Source organism: Odocoileus virginianus, unplaced genomic scaffold (genome assembly GCF_023699985.2).
Source record: "Odocoileus virginianus isolate 20LAN1187 ecotype Illinois unplaced genomic scaffold, Ovbor_1.2 Unplaced_Scaffold_5, whole genome shotgun sequence".
Classification (NCBI taxonomy): Eukaryota; Metazoa; Chordata; class Mammalia; order Artiodactyla; family Cervidae; genus Odocoileus; species Odocoileus virginianus.
Window position 1 is genome coordinate 1,351,916 of NW_027224267.1, and position 22,442 is coordinate 1,374,357.

At 50.5% G+C, this 22,442-nt stretch overlaps 1 protein-coding gene across 3 annotated transcripts in view; it reads left to right on the plus strand.

Moving 5' to 3' along the window:
* Nucleotides 1-22,442, plus strand: part of AFAP1 (actin filament associated protein 1) — a 148,714-nt gene that overhangs the window by 55,839 nt on the left and 70,433 nt on the right. For all 3 annotated transcript variants that reach the window (XM_070462507.1, XM_070462509.1, XM_070462508.1), the window contains 3 exons: nt 92-220; nt 2,960-3,057; nt 14,759-14,867. In XM_070462507.1, coding sequence (XP_070318608.1) covers nt 94-220; nt 2,960-3,057; nt 14,759-14,867 — 334 coding nt within the window. In that variant the 5' untranslated portion in view covers nt 92-93. The remainder of the gene's footprint in view (nt 1-91; nt 221-2,959; nt 3,058-14,758; nt 14,868-22,442) is intronic.

Below are 22,442 nucleotides of genomic sequence, written 5' to 3' on the forward strand. Positions count from 1 at the left end.
TAAAGTGCTTTGAGTAAAACTCTGCACTCATATTTTGACATTTGCAAATTGACAGGTCTCACGGTACCCTTCTCCTCTCCTTTACTTTTAGCAATGGAAGAGTTAATAGTTGAACTTCGTCTCTTTCTTGAACTCCTGGACCACGAGTATCTCACCTCAACTGTCAGGGAGAAGAAGGCAGTCATCACAGACATCCTGCTGAGGATACAGTCAACCAAAGGTATGCCTGTCTCAGACTTCTAGTCTGGTTTCTACCAGTCTCCTTTGGCCTCAAGTGCTAAGTCGCTTCAATCATGACTGACTCTTTTGCAACCCCGTGGACTGTTACCCACCAGGCTCCTCTGTCCATGGGATTTCCCAGGCAAGGATACTGGAGTGGGTTGCCATTTCCTTCTCCAGGGGATCTTCCCAACCCAGGGATCAAACCCTCGTCTCTTACGTCTCCTGCATTGGCAAGTGGGTTCTTTACCACTAGTACCACCTTTTTGTCTCTAAGCCATCTTTAATTCACATCTTTCTAGAACACATTCATGAATGAAGTCATTTACTCCTCAAGTTGTTGTCGAAGGCCTTACTATGTGCCAGGGACTGTATGAGTCTCTGGTTTTAGAAAAATAAAGCCTTTAAGGAGTTAATGAAATAGTGGATTCGTTGGGGGTCTCTAAGAGCACCCCAACATTGGGAGATTTGCTGGCACTCAGCATGGAGTTGTATTTTCTGATGGCTGGGATTCATCACAGAGGTTGTAAGGACACACAGACAGGTTATAAAGGAAAAAGACTCCAGCCGAGTCTGGAGGGTTCCACGTACAGGCTTCCTTGTTTTCCTCCTCTCACGAGGCTCACACAGATCACACTGCTCAGTGACAAAAATACAGCCACCCGTGTGCCTTGTTTCTATTCAGGGAAGCTCACTGGAGACTCAGCGCCCAAGGACTTTCCTGGGGGCTGGTCACATAGGCACCCTCTGCCTGGCATATACCCAAATCCCAGACTCACAGGAAAGGAGGTTTGTTGGTCAGAGTTCCCCAGAGGAACAGACCCACGGAGCTACAGAATGAGGCGGAGAGGAGATCTCTGATAAGGATTGGCTTGTGTGGTCTCAGGAGGCTGAGCAGTGACATGACCTGCCCTCTGCAGGCTTGAGGCCCAGGAAAGCCGGTGGTGTGATTACCAGACTGTAATTCGGTCTGAGTCTGAAGGTCTGAGAACGGGCGGTGGGGGAGCAGGGTTGCTGTCGGTGCGCGTCCTGATCAGAGAACCAGGGGCACCAGTGTCTGAAGGCAGGAGAAGACGGACGTCTTGGCTCCAGCCCAGAGAGTGTGTCCAACCCTTCCTCGGCCTTTCTGTTGTATTCGGGACCTCAGCACACTGGAGGATGTCCACTCACACTGGGGAGGACCATCCTCTTTGCTCCGTTCTCCGACTCAATGCTCATCTCTCCCAGAAACATACTCACAGAAGCCTCCAGAGATAGCATTCTGCCAGCTCTCTGAGCATCCCTGAGCCCGTCAGGTTGGCGCACAGAATTAGCCATCGCAGCAGGTGTTTGCATTGATTGTGTTGTTTGCTCAAACAGTTTAGGCTAGGCACCGTTAGACCAACCATATCAGTTAAGGAGTGTTGGAAACACTTCTGAAATTCACGCTCCCCAATGCCATCCAGGGGCACAGCCTTGCCCGCAGGCCCCGGTGAAGACAGCAGACTCAAGCCTATTGTGTCCTTCCTTTGGGCACGGTGGGTAAGACAGAGTAGTGGGGAGAGAGCGTCAGTGTTAGGAGAGTGCCCGAGAGGAGGGTGCCCCCGACCCGCTCAGTGAGAGAGAGTGAGTGGGGTAGGGGCCGGGGGCAGTTCCTGGAGGATACGGGGTTAGAATCTTGAAGGCAGGAGACAACTGGATGAGATGTAGAGGTTTATTGTAAACAGCTTCACTGAGACATAATTCCCATGCCATGCACTTCAGCCATCTGAACGTGCAGTTCTTTGCTTTTTAGTATGCAAAGCCATGATTTGACAAAGTTAGATTGGCATTCCAGAAAGTTCTGCTGGTCAGTCTGGGGGGTGGGTTCAAGGATTTGGGACCAGGTGGAATGAGAGCTGCTTGAGTCCCCAAGACAGAAGTGCAGGATGAGGAAGGTGTTTTGGGGTCAGTCAGATCGAAAGAACCAGTCGGATGGAGAGAGAACTCTATGTGCTCAGTCATGCCCAACTCTTTGTGGCCCCATGGACTATATAACCTGCCAGGCTCCTCTGTCTGTGGGTTTTCCCAGGCAAAAACACTGGAGTGGATTGCCATTCCCTCCTGCAGGGGATCTTCCTGATGCAGGGATCAAATCTGTGTCTCCTGCATCTCCTGCATTGGCAGGTGGATTCTTTGCCACTGAGCCACCTGGGAAGCCCAGAGAGAGAGAGACAAAAGTAGGGATGAAAGCTCACTTTTAAGTGATGCTGCTGCTTCCCCGTCTGGATCCTTTCACTACCTGATTGCCTGTGGGTGAACCCCAGGCCCCTCAGGCTGCCTACGAGGCTGTTTATGACATGTGGGATTCCTGGGTCGAGAAGATCCCCTGGAGAAGGGACAGGCTCCCCACTCCAGTATTCCTGGGCTTCCCTGGTGGCTCAGCTGGTAAAGAATCTGCCTGCAATGTGGGAGACCTGGGTTCCATCCCTGGGTTGGGAAGACCCCTGGAGAAGGGAACGGCTACCCATTCCAGTATTCTGGCCTGGAGAATTCCGTGGACTGTATAGTCCGTGGGGTCGCAAAGAGTCAGACACAACTGAATGACTTTCACTTTCTTTCACATCCATACATGACTACTGGAAAAACCATAGCTTTGACTAGATGGACTTTTGTTGGCAAAGTAACGTCTGTGCTTATTAATAATATTCTGTCTAGACTGGTCACAGCTTGTCTTCCAAGGAGCAAGCCTTCCTCATCCTGATTTGTGGTTTTGGTGCAGGTTTGGAAGTGAAGGATCATGCCACGAAGCCGGAGACCCCCAGCAGCCTGCCGGCCCCTCCCCAGATGCCTTTGCCCGAGATCCCACAGCCGTGGCTGGTGAGTGCAAGAACCACCATCAACTTTTTCAGAGTCCACATGTATGCGTTAATATACAGTATCTGTTTTCCTTTTTTCTGACTGACTTCTCGGACTCTGAGTTCATCTGTGTCTCTGCAAATGACCCGGTTCCATTCATTTTTATGGCTGAGTCATATGCCATGCTGTCTGTATACCACACTGGTATAGACAGTGTGACATACGAAGCAGAAATGGAGATGCGGTCTTAGAGAACACGTATGGACCCCACGGGGGAGGAGGTGTGGGAGGAACTGGGAGGCTGGCGTTGCTGTGAGCTCACTGCTCTGTGAGAAGCAGGCAGCGATGGGAAGCAGCTGCACGGCGCAGGGAACTCCCCTCCGTGCTCTGTGCTGACCTAAAGTGGGAGGCGATCCAGAGAAAGAGGGGATGTGTGCACACACAGGGCTGATGCACGTGGCTGTGCAGTGGAAACCAACAGCGTTGCCGAGCAAGTGTACTTCAATGAAAATGGAAAAAAAAAAAGTCCCATGTTCAGGAGAATCACTAGACACCTGGGTTGTTTTTGGTTCCAGGGCAGGTGATAAAAGCCTGATTCTGCAAGAAAAGAGGCCTTGGTTTGCCCAAGGCGTGCCTGTATGAGTATGTTTTGGGGAGCTAATGACGGTTAAGTGGGAGGCTGTAGGTGTGGCCTTCCCATAGGAGGCTGCTGGTCCTCTGAAAATTGCTGGATCTACAGGTCCATGGAAATCTATTCTTAAGTCAGATTTAAAAAAAAAAAGTCAGATGATTTATCAGCAAAACAATGGCAATAGAGTCTACTGACATGCCCCTCTCTGTGTTAGCTCTGAATTTGAATACCCATAGCCTGAAACCTTAATATTCATTGTTATGCTTCTTTCTGGGATTAAATATCCTTATTTTTTCCCTGCAGAAGAAAAATATGTACATAGTCCAGGAATGTGTATTTTATTTGATCTTCTGCATTCAAAATTTGTTTTGGAATTCTCTGGCTATTTTTGTGATGTGGGGATATTCATGTTTGCCACTCATGGCCCACTCAGCTTTTTCTGCCTTTCACTATTTTCTGATTTGCTTTCTCAGGAAAGTTAGGCTGTCATTCAAAATCACAGCAGTATCAGTTACTTAGCAGCTCTCTTCCTAATGTTTGCTTCTGTGTGAATCGTCTGATCGTCTGTCCACGCGGAGAAGAGCTGTAGGGGGACAGGGCCACGGCTTGTTTGTCTCGTCCCTGCCTGGGTCCCAGCGCGGGGCCGGTGTCCTGGGGGTGCTCAGTGATGATCACTGGAGAGGGGGCGGAACGAGCTCAGTGCTCACTGGGTCCCCACCACCTGTCACAGGTCAGGCTTGCCCGTTTTTCACTTATAATTTCATTTAATCCTCACAACCTGACCTCAGAGAACCCTGAAACACCTCTGAACACGTGAAGGCTGTGTATGTCCACTTTACAGAAAAGGAAATGTGGATCCACTGGCAAAGGGGCAGCCCAAGCTTAGGGGGAAAGGCAAAAGCAAATTTTTGTAGCCTATTCTTTGGATTTCAAATCCAGTCTTTTCCCAACAGTACTGTCAGTATTTGTGGGGGTAAGGCAGCAAAACTGACGTGAGCACTCACAAGCATTCACAGCTGGGAGAAAAGGTTTCGTCAGGAACTGCGAGCCTGTTTCTGCATTGGGTGCTGGGGAGGCAGCAGGGTCCAGGGTGCAGTTGGGAGTGGCTGCCTGCTTCCAGGCACCAGCTCTGACACTCACTGTGTGGGTTCAGACTGTAGCTTTCACGTCTCTGTCTGAGATGCCTCATTCTGAAACGAGTGTGCTAATGACATCACCGACTCGATGGACATGAATTTGAGCAAGCTCTGGGAGTTGGTGATGGACAGGGAAGCCTGGTGTGCTGCAGTCCATGGGTTGCAAAGAGTCAGACACGACTGAGCGACTGAGCTGAACTGAACTGAATAGTACTTACTGAGTTGTTGTGAGACTGAAAAGCGGCGCTGTGCCTCACGTGCTGGGACTATCTACGTTGCATCTGTTACGCCCTGTGTGAGAGCCGGGTGTTCCCATGTAGGGCAGTGCTTCTTAGAATTTTGGGGAACTTGTTAAAATGAGCATTCTGGGCTTCCCTGGTGGCTCAGTGGTAAGGAATCCGCCTGCCAGTGCAGGAGACGTGGGTTCGATCCCTGGTCTGGGAAGATCCCACGTGCTGAAAAGCAACTAAGCCCGGGTGCCGTGACTCCTGAGCCTGCGTTCCAGAGCCCGGGAACCAGACTACTGAGCCTGTGCTCTAGAACCTGGGAGCCACGACTACTGAGTCTGTACCCTAGAACCTGGGAGCCACAACTATGAGCCTGTGCTCTAGAGTCAGGAACCACGACTACTGAGTCTGTGTTCTAGAACCTGGGAGCCACGACTATGAGCCTGTGCTCTAGAACCTGGGAGCCACGACTATGAGCCTGTGCTCTAGAACCTGGGAGCCACGACTACTGAGCCTGTGCTCTAGAACCTGGGAGCCACAACTACTGAACCTGTGCTCTAGAGTCAGGAACCACGACTACTGAGTCTGTGCTCTAGAGTCAGGGACCACGACTACTGAGCCTGTGCTCTAGAGTCAGGAACCACGACTACTGAGTCTGTGTTCTAGAACCTGGGAGCCACGACTATGAGCCTGTGCTCTAGAACCTGGGAGCCACGACTATGAGCCTGTGCTCTAGAACCTGGGAGCCACGACTATGAGCCTGTGCTCTAGAGTCAGGAACCACGACTACTGAGCCTGTGCTCTAGAACCTGGGAGCCATGACTACTGAACCTGTACCCTAGAGCCCAGGAGCCATGACTACTGAGCCTGTGCTCTAGAGTCAGAAACCACGATTACTGAGTCTGTGCTCTAGAACCTGGGAGCCACGACTATGAGCCTGTGCTCTAGAGCCCTGGAACCACAGCTACTGAACCTGTGCTCTAAGAGCCTGAGAGCAACAACTACTGAAGCCCTTGTGCCCTAGAACTCATGCTCCACAGCACAAGTATTCTCCTGGTAGTTTTTCAGGGCATTCTATACTCAGCGAGTGAGCCCGTCATTCCGTAAGCTGCCTTTGGTGAGTCGGCTTCTGCCCAGCTGGTCATATGCTGTTGGCACGTTGACTTCCAGGAGATTTGGCTGGTGGTAGAGATGTGGTGGGTAGGAATCTATGACAGGCAGAGAGCGTATCACAAATTAAAACACAAGCCCGAGAAAGACCCCGAAGGACTGAAGCCTGCAGGCCCCTCTGTGTGGCTGAGTGACAGGGTTCGGGCGGCTCATCCGTGGGTGAGGCTGGAACACACCGCAATGGGGGCTAAATCTTGAGGGGCTGTGGGCCTGCCTGCAGAACAGATGGGAGCATCCTTAGAGCAACTCTAAGTGACCAAAGGGGATTTGTTTCTAATGTAAGACTTAGGATACTCCAACCTGGTGTTATTTCATTTATTTGAGCCACAATTGCATTTTCAACTCTTTTGTGGCACGTGTCAAAGGAATACTGCCTTTTATCACAGCTGTGTGTATTACGATCTCTGAGAAATGAGTCCTTTTCTGTCTTTTTAGCCCTTTTAGTGTTGAACATTGCTTTTTGCAATCGTTATCAAGTGTCTCTTGACGTTCTTTTTTCCTGGAAGCTAGGCAGGCAGGCGGGGTCACATTGGCTGCTTTTCTGAGTATGCTTAGCATCTTGTCACCCCCCATTTCAGGCCTGACAGGTCCCTAACTGAGGGCCCTCACCTGGCTTTGTGAGGCCCTCTTGGGCATCAGCGCTCCCCTCTGGTTGGCTGACACCTAAGTGAGCTCCACCCGCCCCCCCAAAAGAATGTGGCAGAGACCAGGTGGACCTCTATGCCCCATAGTTGTTGAATTACACTCAGGTGATAGAAGTGAAAGACGGGGGAGGGTGGGATCCAGTGGACCTCTAAAATTTATCCATTTGGGGTAATTGCAAACTTTATGCCCATTGATCAGCAGTGCCTCTTTTTGACATTCTCTTCACTGCACTAAATTTTAACCTTCTGAAGACGGTGTGTGTTCCTTTCCTTTGTGATCCTCATGTCCCGGCAGAAAACACCGGGACAACCACTCCAGGTCAGGGCCACATCAAAAAGCCCACCTTGTCACGCTGATGGGCTTCTGTACAGGAAGGGAACAGTGCACGTTTCCGTTTTGCCCTTAGAGTCCATGTGTCTGCAGCCCAGGGTCCTGGATGAGCCGGCGACCCCTTCAGTGTGGCCTGTAGGTCAAGCACTGGGAGTGTGGGCCTGTGCTCTTCGAATTCAGAACCGCTCTCAGCCCTTGAGGTCACAGGGCGGGGTGCAGCGCCTTTGACAGCCCCTCCAGCTCCCTTGCTCTCCTGGGGAGACTGAAGCCAGCCAAAGTATGCATATGCATCATGAAAACATTTCTGGGAAGGGCTGTGCTTTTCAACAGATTCTTGTTTTTGTTTCACACTGAGAGCTGTGCAGCTATCAAAGGCCTGGTCCTTAGTTAGCATGCAGCCGGTGCAGAGGGAGCGTTTGTGAAGGAGGCCGGTTCATCCGGAAATGGGTCCCATCTGTGTTGACACTGGCCGCCTGGCCCCACTGCCCAGCCCACCAGCCGGGGCTGATACAGACCACTGGGGATTGTGCTTCCTGCCCTCCCCTCCTCCGCTCCGGAGTAGTAGGGGTTCCTCAGAGGGGGCGCCCTCACCTCCCTGCTGAGCAAGAAGAGCAAGGACACTTCTCTGGGGGCTGCAGACAATACGGCTGATACCTCATCAAGGTGTTTTCCAGAAATGTTTTTATTTGCTCACTGAAGTGGTCACTCCAGTATTCTTGCCTGGAGAATTCCGTGGACAGAAGAGCCTGGTGGACTACAGTCCGTGGGGTCGCCATGAGTCGGACATGACTGAGTTGACTTACATGGTGTTTAGATGGGAGTGTGTGCATATGTGCTTGTTGTGTCTGACTTGTTCTGACCCCATGAATTGCAGCCCATCAGATTCCTCTGTCCATGGGATTTCCCAAGCAAGAACACTGGAGTGAATTGAAAGAGACACGTGTACACCAGTGTTCACTGCAGCGCTGTTTACAATAGCTAGGACATGGAAGCAACCTAGATGTCTGTCGGCAGATGAATGGAGAAGGAAGTTGTGGTACATCTACACAGTGGAATATTACTCAGCTATTAAAAAAGAATGCATTTGAGTCAGTTCTAATGAGGTGGATGAAACTGGAGCCTATTATACAGAGTGAAGTAAGCCAGAAAGAGAAACACCAATACAGTATATTAACGCATATATATGGAATTTAGAAATATGGTAATGACAACCCTGTATGCAAGACAGCAAAAGAGACACAGATGTGAAGAACAGACTTTTGGGCTATGTGGGAGAAGGCGAGGGTGGGACAATGAGAATGGCATTGAGACATGTATATCAGCCCTACGTAACAGAGGTGGCCAGTGCAAACTCGATGCCTGAAGCAGGGTACCCACAGCTGGTGCCCTGAGACAACCCGGAGGTGGGGTGGGAGGGAGGCGGGGGGTTGAGATGGGGGACATGTGCACTCATGACTGATTCATGTCGACGCGTGGCGAAAACGACAACATTGTAAGTAATTAGCCTCCAATTAAAACAAAAAGAGACTACTGGGGTGAGTTGCTGTCTCCTTCTCCAGGGGATCTTCTTGACCCAGGGATTGAACCTGCATGTCCTGCATTGACAGGTGGATTCTTCACCACTGAGCCGCTGGGAAAGCCCCATTTAGATTGGGTAGAGGAGAGTAATTTAGTGTTTGGATGTAAATATGATGAATTACTATGCCAACAGGTAATGGGTAATTTTTTTTTATTATGGTATAACATATGTAACAGAGACCTTATCATTTTAATCATTGGTCAGTGTCCCGTTTAGTGATGTGAGACTTTATTTTCTTGGGCTCCCAAATCACTGCAGATGGTGACTGCAGCCATGAAATTAAAAGACACTTCCTCCTGGGAAGAAAAGCCATGACCAATCTAGACAGCATATTAAAAAAGCAGAGACATTACTTTGTCGACAAAGGTCCGTCTAGTCAAAGCTATGTTTTTCCAGTAGTCATGTACGGATGTGAGAGTTGGACTATAAAGAAAGCTGAGCACTGAAGAATTGATGCTTTTGAACTGTGGTGTTGGAGAAGACTCTTGAGAGTCCCTTGGACTGCAAGGAGATCCAACCAGTCCATCCTAAAAGAAATCAGTCCTGAATATTCATTGGAAGGACTGATGTTGAAGCTGAAACTCCAATACTTTGGCCACCTGATGTGAAGAACTGACTCATTGAAAAAGACCCTGATGCTGGGAAAGATTGAGGGCAGGAGGAGAAGGGGGTGACAGAGGATGAGATGGCTGAATGGCATCACCAACTCAATGGACATGAGTTTGAGTAAACTCCAGGAGTTGGTGATGGACAGGGAGGCCTGGGCATGCTGCAGTCCATGGAGTCGCAAAGAGTCAGACACGACTGAGCAACTGAACTGAACTGACTTTAGTTGTGTAAAGTACATACGTATTTCTGTGCAGCCCTTACCACGACCATCTCCAGAACTTTTCATCTTTCCAGACTGACACCCTGTCCCTAGTGAACAGGGCTCCCCTCCGCCAGCCCCTGGAGCCACCATTCTACTTCCTGTCTCTCAGAAGCTGAGGTTTTGGTCCCAGCCCCCACCACCTGCCTGGATGTCTTTTCGTCCTTCCTAAAGTACTTTCACAGCAGCTTCATTTTCTGTGTTTGACAGATGGGATCATGAGATTCTTGGAGATTATATGACAAAATTAGGCATTTTACCAGTTGCAGAGTGGAGACTAAGCCTGCGATTTAAAACAAAATCATTTAATTCCCAGGGAAGTCAGATGTGATCCTTCTGGATGTGAACCATGCCGTTTCTTTTCTCCTTGTCTCTTGAAGACCTCAGGGTTTGGTGTCACGTCTCATCCCTGCGGCATCTTCATCGTGGAACTATGCTGTGTCCTGCTGGCATGGCTGTAGGACTCTTCCGCCTCCCTGCCTCCTGGTGGGCAAGGAACGGAAGAGAAAGTGGCTTTACGGTCTCTCATTCTTAAGTGTATAAATAAAACTTGAGAAAATATGCGTGAATGATTTCCCAGTGTTTTCTCAAGTACTGTTGGAATGCAAATTAAATAGTGATCAGAAGGGAATGAGTTGTCATTTGGATAAAAAATAAAAACAAAAAACTTTTACTTTACCAAGAAGAGTACCTGCTCAAAGTTCTTTTTTAAAAAAAATTTTAAATTTTTTTGGCTCTGCTGAGCAGCACGCAGGACCTTAGTTCCCTGAGCGGGGGTTGAACCCATGCCTCCTGCAGTGGCAGCGCGGAGTCTTAACCACTGGACCGTCAGGGAAGTCCCATACTCGAAATTCTTGACGTTGGGGTTGAAACCACGTTTTGCAGTTTAGACCTTACACTTTTGTTCCCTGTTGAAAGTCAGGAAGCTTAGCTGATGCTGTGGAGTGCTGCTGCTATCCTCACGCCGGCAGAAAAGGGTTTTGCCGATGCGTGGCAGAACTAGAGCGTGGGCCCGCTTCTCTTCTGTCAGATCCTATCTTTCGGCTGCTGCTAAAGAGTCCACCTGCCAATACAAGAGATGCAGGAGACACAAGTTCAGTCCCTGGGTCAGGAAGATCCCCTGGAGAAGGAAGTGGCAGCCCCCTCCAGTATCCTTGCCTGGGAAATCCCACAGAGAGAGGAGCCTGGTGGGCTACAGTCCACGCAGGGGTCACAAAGAGTCGGATACACTGAGCCCGCACGAACTCATGCACTTGTTCTTCCTGACGTGTGTGTGCTGGGCCCATCACACCACTTTACTTTTACGATTTTAATCACCATAACCAGAAAGAATCTGGACGTACCCCTGTGCATACAGAATTAAAGTCAGAAAGAGTCCACATTCTCAGCTGGGGTTTTTCTCTGCTAAAGTCAGGACTTCTGGTTCACTGGCGTGTCTGGTGCAAAGGACTGAGTGATAAATTGGGGCTGGCGGCGGCGAAGGTGGTGGGGTGGGAAAGTGCAGTAGGGGAGAGGAGAACGGAGGAGTGGGAGTGGAGACAGAGACAGTACAGATGCGCCTTCCTCCCGAGGGGATGAGAGGACACACCCCGCTGAGCTGCAGGAGCTGGAAACCTCAGATTGCGTCCAGTGACCCTGAAGGTCGGGAAGGTGCTTTCCCTGCATCTTACCTGGCTCAGCCACCACAGTGGTAGGTGCCCGGGCCTGGTCCTGGCGCAGGGATGCACCCTCACTGCCGCAGTGCCCACCCGCTGGCTCCTTCTCCTCCACGAAGCAGCTCAGCCGCAGCAGGGGCACTGGGCAACATCCATCATCCCCTAAGCCTCAGTTTCCTCGTTTGCAAAATGATATTCAAAACACGAACCTCTCAGAGTTGTCTTCTGAACAAGAAAAAAGATACAGAAAGTCACCCAGAACAGTGTGTGACACACGGAAGGCAGTCTGTGAATAGTAGTTAATGTTGTTATTTTGCTGAAATAATAGCAAAATGGTCGTTGTGTTTGTGCCGTCTTGTTCAGTCGCTCAGTTCTGTCCGATTCTTTGTGACCCCATGGACTGCATGCAGCCCACCAGGCTTCCCTGTCCTTCACTGTCTCCTGGAGCTTGCTCAAACTCATGTCCATTGAGTCGATGATGCCATCCAACCATCTCATCCTCTGTCACCCCCTTCTCCTGCTCTCAATCTTTCCCAGCATCAGGACTTTTCCAGTGAGTCAGCTCTTCACATCAGGTGGCCAAAGTATTGTAGCTTCAGCTTCAGCATCAGTCCTTCCATGAATATTCAGGGTTAATTTCCTTTAGGATTGACTGGTTTCATCTCCTTGCTGTCCACGGGACTCTCAAGAGTCTACTCCAGCAAGTCCAGTGACTTCTGACCTACTGGAAGGATATGAAGGAAGCATTCCCTTTGAAGGCCGTGGTGCTAAACCGTGGTCCTTGTATTCTTTTCTGTCTCTTCCCGCATCTGCCCTTTAACAAACTATCACCTCTGCCTGTGTCTGTAACCCCTGAGGCAGAAGTTCAAGGACAAGTGGCATTTGGGGGTGGAATGTGAGATCCTCTTTGGAGAGGCAGGGTGCTTCTCTAGAAACATTATTTTTTGAGATGTATAATTTCAGAATTAAACTTTGTTTTTTCTTTTTATTTTAAAAACAGTATTATATAGAAAATTCAATGGACTTCCCTGACCAGCCAGTGGTTAAGACTGTGCACTTCCAATGCAGGGGGTCACGGGTTCGGTTCCTAGTCAGGGAACTGAGATGCCACATGCCGCAAAGTACTGCTTAAAAAAACAAAAGCAAGCAAACAAACCAAAAAACCCAAAGAAAATTCGAGCTGTACAGATGTGCTTTAAACAGCTGTAACCTTGTGTTAAGCATTTTGGGGAGTGATCCGTCTTTGTGTAAAGGTCCGCATAAGCGCAGCTCCAATAGGCTAACGGGTACCTGTTTTCTTTCATGTAACAGCGTCCAGTAGAGACTTTTCAAGTAAATGACCACATGTGTGCACCGTTTTCCTTTTAAATGGCTGCACGTGGATGTGTTGGAACACCTAAACAGTCTCATCTCGGGATATTTTGATTGCTTTTAAATTGGAGGGAAAAGCTTTTATTGAATATCCTTATATGTTTTTGCTCATGTGACCAGTTGACCTTCTTAGCATATATTTCTAGAAGTAGAATCGTGGATTTGAGGGCATACAGGTGGAGAGGTTGTGTGGAGTGCGCACCAGCGGGGTCTGAGGGTCCGCTGAGAAGTCTCATTAGCTGAGCGTCAGCTCCTGCCTCACACACCTTAGCAGCCCTGGAAAGGAAGAGTGTGCTGTGCTAATTGATGAGTGTTTGTTTGATTCAGCCATTGGTAATGCTTTCCCAGAACATGAATAATTTCACTGTCTCAACACACTAAGAGGAAGTTGAAACATTCTCATTTCATCAATAAAAACACTCAGGGACTCAGCCATCTACCAAAAGCACTGAGCGGAGATTTTCAACCCCCATGTGGACTTCTGTTCTGACCTGGCCCAGGGAGGGTCGTGTATCAGGCTCCACTGTCAGCACCACCCCTCAGGAGGACCTGGACGTGTCCAGCATGAGAGCCCAGGGTGAGGGCCGGCGGGCAGCAGCCTGGGGAGGGGAGTGCAGGGGAGCCAGGGCCGGGAAGCTGCCTTCGAGGACGGGGCGGAGAGCTGCACAGATGACCTGGAGTGAATTATCTTTCTTCATCTCTGAGAGGAAGGAGTGGGTTGAGCCCACAGTGGCGATTAGTCATTCGCAAAGGACTTCTTGGCTTCAGGCTTGAGTTACAGGAAAAAAAGAAGGTGGAGTTTCATGTTCTGTGGGTCATTGTTCTCCTTGGAAACTGAACTTGGTTGCTCTTCAGTTTGGGGCCTCTGTTCTCTTCCATTCCCAGTGACATCTTTCCTGTTTGTTTATAGGATATGGGTGCTGTGAGCTAGTTAGGAAATGGGGAAGAGAGTGAATATGAGAGAATATGAATCGAAAAAAGGTCACTGCTGGGCAGGCCTGGGCTTGAGGACCCCAGCTTGTCACGAAGCAGCATCTGATGTTGAGCAAGTGTTTTTAGACGCGGAGCCTCACTTTCTGTGTCTGTAAAACAATGTGATGTAGTGTGTGTAAAACATGCAGTCTGTAAAACATCAGGTGATGACCTTGAAGTGTCCCCGGATGGATGGCTGATGCAGCTTATGACCGGGGCGGAGGCTGCTCAGGGTGGTGCCCGCAGGTAGCAGGTGCTGGTGCGTGTTGGCTTTCCAGCCCACCTCTCTCTGTTGTCCTGAGGTCCAGGAGGGATGGAGCCAGCAGATCCTACACGTGTTCATGGGAGGAAGAGCTGGGTCTGCTTTAGTGTCGCCAGGGACGTTTGAGAGACCTGGTGCTTCAGCTGGTCTTGCTGGAATTTGTATGGACCTGCACCTGTCCGCTTTCCACGTTGTGAAGTAATGGCTTCGAAACCAGCCTGCCTGTCTCAGAGTCTGTCGAGGAACTGCGATGGGACTGGGTTGAGTGATGAGCAGATTCCTTCTCCAAGAATAATGTCCCGTTTCTTTTAGAGCTGGCTCATGGGTGATTTCCTCTTCTCTTTGTAAGTTCCCCTGACACACAGAAGGAGTTTGGTGAGACAGAGGGCACACACGCTCATCTCTTCAGTTGCCACGTAACGAGAACTGCTCTGCGATGCGCACGGGCAGGTCTGAACCGTCTCTGTGCCCTGCAGTGGTCTCTGGTGTGGAGTGTGGTCCTAGGAGGAGAAAGTCAGCCTGGGGACCTGGGAGGGTCAGTGGTGTGGGGTGAGCCGTTGGGTGGAGGGGAGGAGAGACCCCCGTGTCTGCTCTGGGGAGGGGTCTGCCAGGGCCAGTGACTGCAGCCTCTGCCTGCGTTTCTGTCTGGTGATGATGGCGAGTGGCGTGGATTGAGCGGCGTGGCCAGGGCCAGGCAGAGGATGGTGGTGGGCAGGTGAGCAGTGGCGACCCTTCCAGGAGTCTTTGTCGGATGATGTTACTTTTCTGCGGAGACATTGCAAGGGAGAGAGGAGCATGCCCGTGGACACCTGTTGGGTAAGAGTCCAGCATTCTCTCCTAACGCCTGCGCTCTGCTGTTTCTCTTTCCTTTGTCAGCCACCCGACAGTGGGCCGCCACCGCTCCCAACGTCCTCTCTCCCGGAAGGCTACTACGAGGAGGCCGTGCCCCTGAGTCCCGGGAAAGCTCCGGAGTACATCACCTCAAGTGAGTGGCCTCCCGTCTGGCCAGGCTGTTACGGAGCCCCCCGTTTCCTGGGGTCAAGGGGAGTTGGGGCATGCCCAGCAGCGTGGACGTTTAGAGTCAGGAGAACCCAAGGGAGGGGATATAGGAAGGGCTTTGAGAAGTCTAAGGTGTCCTCCTCACACCTGGGTAATTTCAGACAGTTGTCCTCTTTTGTGACTCAAAATTAGTGAAACCCCGTTGCCATGGGAACTTGTCTCAGCTAGTGAAATGTGTTCCCTTTGGTCAGAAGGGGATGGCCTTTTGAGGCATGTGCCCATGGGGTCCCTGCCAGCTTGACCAGGGCATGTCCCTTGGAGGCTGCATTCATGGTGCCGCCAGGAGGGCGTGTCTACAAGATACATACAAAACAAGTAGACATATCATGGCTGTTTGTTTCATTTTTAAATTTATTTCTTATTCAAGTATGGTCAGATTACAATGTTGTGTTAATTACTGCGATATAGCAAAGTGACTCAGTTATATCCTTTTTCGTGTTCTTTCCCATTATGGTTTATCACAGGATATTGAATAGAGTTCCCTGCGCTGTGCAGTAGGACCTTGCTGTTTATCTTTTCCGTAAATGCCAGTTTGCATCTGCTAACCCCACTCCCAATCCCACCCTCTCCCACCCCCACTCCGTTGGCAGCCACCAGTCTGCCCTCTGAGTCCCCACTTCTGTTTCCGCTTCCCTGAGAGGTTCATTTGTGCCCTATTCTACATCCCACATGTGAGTGGGATCACATGGTCTTTGTCTTTCTCTGACTTGTTTCACTTAGTAGGATGATCTCTGTGCCCACCCATGTTGCTGCAAATAGTCTTTTGTTCTTTCTTAGGGCTGAGTAGTATTCCATTGAATATTCGTACCACAGCTTCTTCGTCCCTTCACCTGTTGATCAACATTTAGGTTGTCTCCTGTTTCTTTTCTTTCCCTTCATTCATACAGGTTTTACCAGAATGTTTTTGCCTAAGTTAGGGCTATCACGACATGGCTGTTCTCTTCCTGCTGGAGACTCAGAAGTGCCCCTTTATTGACAACTTTCACATTCACAGAAAGAAGGACATGCTGGCTTTGAACACCTTTTTGTAGTGATGTCTGGAATTTGTTTCTAGAGCTTTGGCTTTCTTTCTCCCCCTTATACTCTTCGGTCCATATAGTCAAAGCTGTGGTTTTTCCAGTGGTCATGTATGGATGTGAGAGTCAAACCATAAAGGAGACTGAGCACCGAAGAATTGACGCTTTTGAGCTGTGGTGTTGGAGAAGACTCTTGAGAGTCCCTTGGACTTCAAGGATATCCAACCAGTCCATCCTAAAGGGAAGCAGTCCTGGATATTCATTGGAAGAACTGATGCTAAAGCTCCAAAACTTTGGCCTCCTAATGCGAAGAACTGACTCATTTGAAGAGACCCTGATGCTGGGAAAGATTGAGGGCAGGAGGAGAAGGGATGACAGAGGATGAGATGGTTGGATGGCATCATCGACTCAATGGACATGAGTTTGAGTAAGCTCCGGGAGTTGGTGAAGGACAGGGAAGCCTGGTATGCTACAGTCCATGGGGTGCAGAGCTGGACACGGCTGAGCGACTGAACAACAGCAGAATGTACACTGGTGGCAGCATGCTTTGTCTTGTAATGACACAGACATGGCCTCTCTGAGTGTGCTGACTTAGGGAACCCAACTTGCCTTTCCCGTTAAACATGGATAAAATGGGAGTGAAAGACTTATTAGCTTGTGTCTTGGAGAGACTCTCCGTGCCTGTCATCCCATCTCCTCTGTTTTCAGACACATTCTCCTTCATCCTCGCCATCTGCCTGTCACTGGAAGTCTCTGCTTCATGCAGACTTGGGGTTTGCCATCTTTCTCTCCCCTGGCAGCGCGCAAGCAGAGCCATGAGAGCAAAGCGGAATCTAACTTGCTTGTTAGCAGGAGATCCCCTCGGGATGTTTTGTGAACACGAAGAGAGACACACAGAAGCCAGGCGGGCTGGACTCCAAGGCCCAAGGGCCTTTCCCGCTCACTCACGCCTGCTGTCTCTGGAAACTTCCTACAGAGGCTCAGCCCAGCATCAGTAGATACTCATTGTTCTGAATGAGGTCTGAGTGAGAGAAGGGATTGTTCTCTCATGAGAGGGCTGTGAAATCTTGGGTCTTGAGATCTGGAGATTAAATATTTTAATTTCTCTTTCATTTTAGAACCGTTTGGCAAAAATGCATTTAAATCATTTCTTAAGCATCAACTGCCTCAGAAGATTGTAAATTAAGTAGAAAACACACAAAAGATAAACGGCTTGATATAATTCAAAACTTCATTGGATCCCTTTCTTTCTGAGAGCAGAGAATAAAGAACAAAAACATCTTGATGAGGGTATTTCCCAACTTTGGGGACGTTTGGTCCCAGCTGTCTGCCGCCTCCACTCCCCCTTCTTCCAACATGCTTTCAAAACCAGAAATTGATAGTCTTTTTGTTTCACCTGTGGGAGCCCGTGGTTATTTTCGGTCCGAGAAGCCCACCTGGCTGGGGTGTCCTGTCCTGAGTTGCTAACGGCAGGCCCCTTGGGTCGAGCTAATCCCAAGGGGAGAGTCATGGAGGGGCTGCTGCTTGGGGAGACAGTGGGTTAGCAGAGCCCACACTCTGGGCTTCGTAACCCAGGCATCTGTGGCTGAACCTGGGCTGCAGGCGGGGACCCCTCCCAGGGGACTCTGTGGCAGGGGGCTGAGTCCAGGTCTGGCCAGGGTCACACACCCTTCACTTACTGTGGGCTTCAGGCAGCTTTGTTGAGCCCTATGTCATGTCCAGTTTGTCAGAGAAGCAGGACCATCCTAAGTGTTGTAGTGTGAGGGGTGTGTGGTAGACACGAGACCCTGTGCAGTTGTGGGAGCCCGGGAAGGTGAGTGTCATAGGGCTGGCTGTCATCGAGGAGAGCTGGGTGAATCCTGGGGACAAGGAAGGTCGCTGGGAACCCCCTCTGCCTCTCACCTCCCCATACGGGGTCCCCGCTCGATAGGCTGGACCTTGGCTCCACGGAGCTGCATGCTTAGCAGTCCCTTGGCCTGCCTGTGTACTGGCAGCCACTTCCTGTTTGCCTTCCAGGTCACTCACAAACTTCCTGTGTGGCCAGTCCTAACCTAGAGGCCTGCAGGAAAGGGAATTTAGGGAAATGCTGAGTTGATAGAGTGTGAAAGCACCACTGTTGGTCTTGGCTTGGTTTGGCATCCACGCACCCCTCTTTACCCATAGTGAATTTCCGAACAAAGACAGGAGCAGAGTCATGGTTCAGTCTAACACAGTTCAACTGTGGCCGGAAACTCCCCAGCTCCCCCAGAGGATACAGTGTCCTCTGTCCACTTTGGGTGACATTGTTCTCTTGTAGCCAAGTTACACTGTCCCCCTTGAGTGACTGTAACTGTTGGGCCTGATGGAGCCCGATGGAGGTGATAGAGCCCAATGGAGATGATGCAGTTTGATGGAGCCCGATGGAGATGATGGAGCCAGATGGGGATGATGGAGCCGGATGGGGATGATGGAGCTGGATGGGGATGGAGCCCAATAGAGAGGTGCCTGCTCTGGTGTGATGCTGCATGCTCCTTGGTGGGTGGGATGACCTGGAGCTGCAGTGGGGCAACTTGGGCTGGTGGGAACCTGATCAAACTTTTAGACTCTCCTGGGGTCCTTTCCTGAAAATGACCTGGTTCTCATCAGAGATTGTCGAAGCTGTGCTCCAAAGTCCCCCCTGGGAGAGCATGCTGAAGGCTTCTGTGTCAGTGTCTGAAACAGGGTTGGGCTGAGAAGCAGAAGCACCTCACGGTGGCACGGGAGATTTACTCCAGGGCCTGGCCCTCACAGGATGTGGAGCTGCTGAAGGAGTCAGTGGGAGGCTGTCCCCCAGCATGTGGAAGGAGAGCTGGACTCGGAGTGGAGGAGGTGTGGACGCACCATTGGTGACTCTCTGCCCTCCTGCCCACCTCCATGTCTTTCCTCACTTTGCAGAGGGTCCTCACTACCTCGTCACCAAATCATAAACTCCAGCACCAGCAGTGAACTCCTTGATGAGGGCACTCTGGACCCTGCTGGGAGGCCACCCAGGAGACTGCTGTGCTGTCCTGCATGCCCAAACTCTGACTCCCCACTGCTTGGTTTGCGAAGCTGACTGACATTCCTCTAGCAGGATTCCATCAATCCTGCTCTCTCAGAGGAAGGTGGATCAGGATCTCACTGTCTTTTCAGCTGTGGACCTCAGCCCATCCTCCCCTTGATGAGAAGGGTGGCCAGGGCACCATCTGCTCTTTCAGTTCAGAATCAGAATCAGCCAAAACCTTCTTCCTCCATCAGGATGTGGTCTTGGATGAGTCACCTGCTCTCCCAGCATCATCCTTCCTTCCCTCTGAGATAAGGACACGGCGGTGCACCCACCTCCGGGTGGCTGAGAGGACCAGCAAGGCAAGGCATGTGACTGCGGAGCCAGCCTCCTCTTCTCACAGCTTTATCCCACAGCCGGCGAATATAAGTATAAAAAGTACCACGTGGAGGCTTCCCTGGGGGCTCAGTGGTGAAGAATCCGCCTGCCAGTGCAGGAGACATGGGTTAATCTCTGATCCAGGAAGATCCCACATCCCCCAGAGCAACTAAGCCAGTGGCCACAACTACTGAGCCTGGGAACCACGACTGCTGAAGCCCATGCACCCTAGAGCCCGCACTCCACAAGAGAAGCCACTGCGATGAGAAGGCTGTTTGCCACGACGATAGGAAAGCCTGCACAGCAACAAAGACCCAACGTGGCCAAAAATAATCAGTAAAACTATTTAAAAAAAAACACTGCCTGACATACTGGAAGTGCTCATTGAACATTTCTTGTGTGAATGAAATGAAATTTTCCCATCACTGGCTGATTTAGTCATTCATTCTTTTGTTCATTGGTTCACTCAGTGTTTAGTGAATTTGATGTTCTAGAAAGTGAGTTAAGCGCTGAGGGGTTCATGACCCCCCAGGCGGCTATGAGCATGGTCTTTCTAGGATAAAATAGGACTTGATCCACTGCCCGGCTGAAATCTGTCAGCAAACCTTGGCCCTCGGAGTAGCTCGTGATCTTTCACAGGTTCATGCTTTCTTCCCTGGGCCCTATGTTCCAGCCACAGTAAACTAAAAAAAAAAAAAAACCTTTATTATAAAATATGTTTATCAAAAAGTGCATAAAATATGAATATACACTTAATGACTTTCCGTAAAATGGCACATCTACGTGTTACCACCCGGTCAAGAAGAGAGCTCTGCCAGCCCCGGAAACCCCCTCCTTCCTCTTGACAGCCTCCCCCCGGCCAGGGTCGCCCCTGACTTGGCTTCGGTGACAGTGACAAATACTGTTGAAAACCAGAAGGCTCGGGGCTGTTGGTACCGTGTTTTATACTTCTCACGGCTTTTGCAAACCGTGTTCCTTCTTCTAGGCTCTCCCGTCTGGCTGGCACCGTCTCCTCAGCGTGGGGGTCAGTGGCTTTGTTCCGTCTTCTCCGTGTGCTGTGTGCACTGCTCTTTGATCGCCTGCCTGCCTGAGTTCTTGAAGTGTGGATCTGGAGATGGTTTTATTTAACTTTTGTTAGAATTTGAATTTAAACGGCCACCGCGGCTGCCATGCGAACAGGGGGTGTTGGGTAGATGTAGATGCTGGCGTGTGGGGGGGGGTGAGTGTGTGCCTGCACACGTGTGTGTGTTGCTGTGGGGGAAGGTGTATAGAGGAGGAGAGAGGCCTTGACTCAAGCAGCACGGGAGGGAAGCCTGGACTCTTCTCTCCACGGTGGTCTGTAACCTACATCCTTCAGGCGCTCGAACCCCCCACCCCCACACATCGCTTGGCACAGCATCCTTCCCACCATCACGGCAGACGCCTCTCAACGTCGCCCAGCTTCAGCCCACTCTCCCTGCCATTGGCAGAGTTACCTCTGGGGTCAGTTACCCTAGTCTAGACTAGTCACCCTGGTCTCTTCCATAAAATCCTCTCCTGACTTGTTTATTAGGATTTAAAAGGTAAACCATCAACCTCTCTATTCCCCACCCCCCTTGTTAAATAATTCTTTGCAAGGAAGTTAACATACACACGTGTCTGCTGATTATAGTTACAGTACAGCTTCCAGTGAGTTCTGTTCTGTAGAAGGTAGGCCAGTTCTTGTGCATCCAATTGCTTCAGCCACAGATTCTCCTTATCTATCCTTCATTCCTCATTGAGGTGTTCACTCCTCACATGTATTATGAAAAGCAAATGTATTCCAGATGTGTCTGGAGTTGAGGCAATGCTGAGGTGAATCAGACACTGCCTCCAGGACCTTTTGATCCAGCCGGGCTGAAGCGATCAAGATCAGACAGTCACTCGTGTTGATTCATCACTTTTAATATGCCAGCCATTCTTCTGAGGGCTTTGCATTTAAGTTGAGCTAACAGTTCTCCGGATGATGATGGCAGCATCGCCTCAATGGACATGAGCTTGAGCCACCTCTGGGAGACGGTGAAGGGACAGAGGAGTCTGGCGTGCTACAGTCCACGGGGTTGCAAAGAGTCGGACACAGCTGAGTGACTGAACAACAAATAGCAGTTCTCCCTTCTACGCAAACGTGTCACTTGCTCTGTGCCAGGTCCTCTGCGAAGCGTGGGACAGTCACATCCAGCAAGGCAGTCTCCCTTCCTGCAGGGGACTGACAGCTTTATGTGGGACAGACAGACAGGCATGACAACACAGTGGTTAAGTTATGTGCTGAGTGGTGTGGAAGCCGAGGGGAGGGTCGTCTCACCTGCATCTGAGCTCAGGCTGCCGTAACAAAACATCATCCACTAGGTCGCAAAATGATGCTTTTTATTTTCTCCGAGTTGAGTAGGCTTGAAGTCCAAGATCAGGGCTCCAACGTGCTCAGCTTGTGGTGAGCGCTGTCTTCCTGGCGTACACACACCGCCTACTCCCCATGTCCTCACGTGGCAGGGAGAGAGAGCTCCAGGCCTCCCTCTTCCTCCTCTTCTCGGTGGATTCGGACCCACTCACATAACCTCACTTATGCATAATTACCTCCTAAAAGTCCACTGGGGTTGTAGCTTCAACACATGAATGTGGGGGGCACCCAGTTCAGTCTGCAGCCATCAGTGCTGGTGATCCAGGGGAGCACTTCATGCAGTAGGTGCTCTGAGTTAAATCCTCAGTGATGAGCATATATCCAGGCAAGGGGAGGAGATGGAGTGGGATCAGCAGGGAGCCTGGGTGAGAGCAGCATGTATACAGACCCCGAGGAAGGGAACACGGGCTCCAGTGCGGACCCTGCAGACACCCCGGTATATAAGTGTTGATGCGCTGCAGGGTAGGGAGGGCGCGTGTGGACAATCCCCAGGATGGCATGACTGAGAGGGGTGGTCTGGGTCTGGATCTTGAACCTTAAGAAGGGTTGGTGCATGTGGTGATGCCAGGAGGGAGAAAGGCACTGCAGACTTGAAAGAACTTATTTATTTGGCTTCATTAGTCTTTGGTCTCTGTGCACGGACTCCCAAGTAAAAGGTGCCGGATTGCATAGGCTCAGTAGTTGTGATGCACG